At 32.2% G+C, this 5648-nt stretch overlaps 1 protein-coding gene across 1 annotated transcript; it reads left to right on the plus strand.

The window, feature by feature from the left end:
- Positions 1-358: 358 nt before the first annotated feature.
- LOC137397187 (angiopoietin-related protein 2-like) lies at positions 359-4559 on the plus strand. The gene is made up of 6 exons (XM_068083475.1): positions 359-677; positions 1406-1552; positions 2775-2993; positions 3374-3510; positions 3849-3975; positions 4543-4559. Exons 1-6 carry the CDS (start codon positions 359-361, stop codon positions 4557-4559), a joined length of 966 nt encoding a protein of 321 aa, XP_067939576.1.
- The last annotated feature ends 1089 nt before the right edge of the window (positions 4560-5648 follow it).

The raw sequence follows: 5648 nt of genomic DNA on the forward strand, positions 1-5648 counted from the left end.
GCAACAATCATACGTTTCACCGCAAATCTTAGTTAAGCTATAATGAACATTAAAAGTTTAAATGTAAATGCACATATGGTTGCATATTCTGTTTTTGCAACTAACTACATTTGTTTTTCATACCACCTTCACTCTGCTCTGCACCAACTTCTAAAATTCATGTGCCCAAAACTCTTAAATTAATTACGATCCCTCTTTACCATTATCTTTGCTTATCAGCAATATAACTACCGTTCCATAACCTTGTTCAATATGGGAGGCGGCGCTTATCAACTGATCATATGGCCTTTCCCATTACATTTCTCACTTTAAGTGTATAAAGGTACCATTCATGAATTCATAACCGTAGTAGTCAGCAATGAAAAGGTTTCAGCTTGCTGCGTTGTTTGTTCTGATATCAATAGCCAGTTCTAATCTTCTTGGACCGAATGATGATTCTCAAGAGCTTTTTATATACCAGCAAAGAATCTATGCTCTTCACCAACTTCTAAAGATCAAGTGTCCAGAACTCATCAGACTAAGACGTGAACTAGTTGATGACACCTCTCTACCGTTTGCTTTGTCTGCAGACAAGATGGTGTATAACCGTCTCTTGCAGGCCTTGGTTGAATGTACTTCTAACAAATCTTTAAAGAGTGAACCATCACCTACCACAGTCAAGTTACTTGCCTCAAAAGGTACTGTAAATAATGCCGTGATGAATGGATAAAAATTTGAAGTCAACCATCTTTGCTACTCATTTTTTTGACCTAAATAGAGCTTAATAAATCGCCTTTAGGTTTCTTTGAATGGCAATAGTTCAAGTCATCTTGTTAACACAAACTTCTTTATATTAGTATTAAACTAGTTTTATGGTTTGTTTTTCTAATTTTCAAACAGTTAAATATACTAATACTGTATGAAATGTGTGTATGATACGAGTATACGTATAGCATTTATGATACTCCAGCAATGGTGCAGTCTGGAAACACTGCAATATTCTATTGACCTTTGATCTCTGATTTACTAAAGCCTTTTGTCAGAACTTTTGTCTTACAATGCAGAACAAACTGCAATGTTAGTTTAGTAAAAAGGGTTATTTAGGTTTGAATACTCTTTGCCTTAAGTGACCTGTGCCAGCTATTACCAAAATTGTAGACCAACCTGTTGTTTACAATTCAGGCTCTCAGTTCTATTAGGTTGCCCTGTTCAGCTACCAAGAAACCTAGAAACCTTGCTAATTTGTTTAATATATAGGCCTAACTTTGTGATTATTGTTATCCTTAGTACCATGGCTCATTTCAATTTAATCAGAAGTCTCAGCCAATGTATCCACATGATTATATCTAGCTTACTAAATGTTTTGAGTAGTGTGAATTGACTTTCTTAATTTGAACAATGATTTGATGAAATATTTTTATTCCAGAACCCAACACAAACAAACTTTTCACAAAGAAGCTTTGTACAACTCCTGTTCCAACTACTAATACTACTACTAGTGTAACTGCTAACTCAGTTACTGTTATGACCACTACATCTGCTACTACTACAAGCTCCCCAACAGCTCCCAAAGGTTTGTACAACGGTCTCATGCTAACTGTGAGTATATAAGTTGTCTCCATAAACCGAGAAACCTAAACCTAAACCCATTTTATTAAACTTTGAGCAAAAAAGAACACATAACTTTGTTACTGTCAAACCATTTTATGCATGCCAAAATCCCAAGACATGTGTTTTTTCTATTAAAAAATCTGCGTTTCATTTAAAGGATATTACATGTCATGAGTACTCGATTGACAACTGCTTGTTCGAAGTGACCACTAAAAGTGCACTAAAAATGTTGGCATGAAATTGATGAATTTGTGAAAATGGAATAAAAATTTGTAACAAAAGCATGTTTTGCAGAAGCTATATCCCTGCTTCAATGTTTGGAGCAATTTTATGTTGCAACTGAAATATACCTTTCAATAAATTAATCTACTAGAAATTCTATTACTCAAGTGAGAAAGTATGTTATAATGTAACATCAATAAGGACAACTACAAACAGGGAAAAAAAGAGGACCGAATAGGTGGAATTCCCTAAATGACTCATCACATGTTTGTTTATGCAACTCTATACATGTATTTAAAAGTTTTTAAAGGCTAATCTTGGGGATTTTTCGTATTAGTTAGAGCTTCTATATACTTTATATTTAATTATATGGGTCAACATGAAGTAATTAGTGATTGGTAGGTGTTGGTAACAAGTATATCACCTCTTATTAGCTCAAAACTTCAGTTTACACACTCATCCATTCCATTTAGTTTACGAATTCATCCATTTACCACAATTATCTGCATGAATATTTTTTGTGATAACCTTTCTACAGATTGACATTTTTATCAACTTTAGTTGAAACCGAAAAACAAGTCTTTTGGAAGCAAATCACTCATCTGCTAAACATAAAAGCAGAGCGAGTCCAAAACTGTTTGAGTCATATTGTTGGATTTTACATTATACACAAATGCTGTCGAAGCAGTACTGTTAGTGTTAGCCATTCAAATTACAACAACTAAAGGTCTTTATTGAACTAGTTGTTTATAAAATTTTGCAGATGAGCATGACAAACTCAATGCTTTAAATGATACTCAAAAATTGTCTACTCCTTTGCCTGTTTATACACAAAAATTTTCAAACAGGACAATTCTGTTTAAACAATGTATAACCACTGTATTACATTTTTATTCTGCAGATAGATTGAGACATGAGATGAGCTTTTATAAAAAAACTGTTCTGATATACTCTAATTGTAGACTGTCAAGAGCTTTATGATCGGGGTTGGACGACTCCTGGTGTGTACCTGATAAATCCATCTTCATCCAACATGACACCATTCAGGGTGTGGTGTGACTTTTTTGATAATCATGGATGGACAGTCTTCCAGAAGCGCTTCAATGGTAATGTGAACTTTGCCCAGAACTGGACTGCATATGAACAAGGCTTTGGTAACTTAACTGGAGAGTACTGGCTAGGTGAGAAAATAGGCTGTTAGTATTTCATTCGTTTTTTTGTTTCATTACATTTATTGTTTCGGAGACTTATTTTAGCAAGCTGTGACAAGTTGCCATTTTTATGTAAGGATTTGTAGTGTTTAACTGATCATGCTTGGAAGACATTTAAAACAAAAACAAAATGTTTGAAAAGCCAAGTTTTGTAAAAGTTGTGCAATTTGAAAAAATTACATTCAATTGGACAAACTCACCTAAAAGAAATAAAAATCTTTTAAAAAACTAACACCAATATCCTGATTTTACACATTCACAAAGCATGAAGATATTTAACACACACAGAAAACTCTCCTTTTGTTCCTATAGTATTGTTTTCCCAGAACCTTAGCTTTTATATGATTCAGGTCTAGAGAAACTGCATGCTTTAACTCAGACCAACAGGAAACTGAATATTCATCTTGAAACAACATATGGATCTGTCAAGTCTGGCACTTGGTCTAACTTTTCAGTCAGCAGTGAACAAGATTATTATAAACTTTATGTAAGTATCATGTTTAAGGTTATTTAACAAGCCTTTCTCTTAATACTAAACTATTGATGCTATATCTGATGTAAACATTGTCATAACAGATTTGTGTATATATGAGATAAAGTTACATAGTTAGGTGAATTTCACATTTGCTTTAATCTGGAGTTTCCAAAATCTATGTTAAAATCAGGTAAATACTAATACATTATTCTTGAATATGAAACATTGAATAATGACATACTCACCATTATTTAAAGCCAATTGTCAAGTAGTGTCCTAATGACAATGATGGAGTTGATAGACTTGATAGCAAAGATGAAGTTAAAAGTTTTTTTTTATTCTAACAACAGGTAAGCGATGCTGACTACCATGGAACCCTAGATAGTTCAGATTTCTCACTACACAATGGGATGAAGTTCAGCACAACTGATCGTGATAATGATGTTGACTCAGGCAATTGTGCTGAAATTTGGACAGGTATGTGTATTTTTACATTGTCATATGCTACTATTCTCTGGTTTATATGTGCACATTTTGCAGTGCCGGTTATATGTTTCTTTTTATTGTCACTTCGAGTGTCATTTTATATGCAAAAAACAACTCACGTATTGGTAGAAGGTTCTTGAATAAATTTTTCTTCACTAACTTCAATGAATCCAGTAGCTTAAATAAAATAGCTTGCAAGTTTTTTGCAAACTAGTTAAAAGCCTGGCACTGCCTGACAACAACATAATTGCCTAATAAGTCTTAGTAAATTACATGGTAAGCTATCAGCTTAAATATTTACTAGAAACATAACAGTGTTTTAAACAAAGTTTATAACTGCTATTCGCAATGATCAGCCGAACTAGTTTAACTTAAAAATTTTATAAATTAATAAGTTATACTATAACTATTACTATTTAACTTTATTACCTTAGTACCTAGTTAATTAGTGTTACCATTTAAACCCATGTAATAAATGTCATCACTTGGGTATCATAGTGAATTATATTAGCTCAATAGCTATCAGACTAGGATGTTCCGTGTTTAAATCATTTGCAGTCCTAGATTTTCATTGATATAGCAGAACATTTAATCAAGCGACCTTAAGATTTATATATATATATAATTATATTATTTATATATAATTATTTATATTATCATTTATATATATATGTATAACTTTATTTGTTTCTTATCAGTAAATACTGTGGTAAAATTTTTAAAAGTTTATCACTTTTTTATATTTTATTCTTTGATTTTGGCTTTAAATGGGTGCTTTTTGTATTATGCTAATAAGTCGGCAAAACTCATTGGGCTATATTATATTTAGTCGTATTTGGTAAACCATACTATTAGGATTACATACACACATGTAAAAGCTAACCAATGTGACATAATTCAGCAGCAAAAATTATTGGTACTTGTAGGTGGTTGGTGGTTCATAAGTTGCCACAAAGCTTATCTTAATGGACTCTACGGTGATACCACCGGATGGGGTGGGATTGTCTGGGGAAGTAAATTTCACCATTATACAGAATCTGTTATGAGAGTCAGCAGAGAATGATTAGAACTGATCATATGCTAAGTTGTAACTATGACTTGCTTCTTTAAACGAGACAATATAAAATGCGAATACATTTTGCACCGGGCACGATGAGTGGCACTTTCTATACTTTGTTTCAACAGCTGTATTTGTAAACTCATAAACATGGATAAATATACTCACAGTATATAAATATAAAAACCATACATCAACCGATAGACTATAATTTCCAGCCAAAATCTGAGCAAAATATAAATTAAATATATCATCAGTGTTACATTTTTGATTACTTCTAGCGAAGAATATTTATATTATTGCTGTTTTTAGTAAATGTTTAGCTACATGTAGTAATCCAAATGAAGCGCTGGTAAAAACATTTCTAACATTTTTCAACTAAGATTAACCAGATATAACAAAGATTAACTAGATTAAGATTAACTAGAATAACTACTGTAGATAAGATATAACTAGATTAACCAACCAAGTTATATAGTTTACTGTAGTTTTCTGATATTTTGTGCTGCAAACTATCACTTTTTCCAGAACAAGTTGAATAATAGACCTTTACAGCTAAAAACAAGAAAGATCAGTTTGATAAGCAATTAAAAAATTTCTGGTTTTG

This window comes from Watersipora subatra, chromosome 5, assembly GCF_963576615.1.
Source record: "Watersipora subatra chromosome 5, tzWatSuba1.1, whole genome shotgun sequence".
Taxonomy (NCBI): Eukaryota; Metazoa; Bryozoa; class Gymnolaemata; order Cheilostomatida; family Watersiporidae; genus Watersipora; species Watersipora subatra.

Coding starts and splice junctions, on each gene's coding strand:
- LOC137397187 (XM_068083475.1), top strand. CDS start 359: ATGAAAAGGTTTCAGCTTGCTGCGTTGTTTGTTCTGATATCAATAGCC. Junction 678..1,405: donor CAAGTTACTTGCCTCAAAAG/GTACTGTAAATA, acceptor TTTTTATTCCAG/AACCCAACACAAACAAACTT. Junction 2,994..3,373: donor AACTGGAGAGTACTGGCTAG/GTGAGAAAATAG, acceptor TATATGATTCAG/GTCTAGAGAAACTGCATGCT.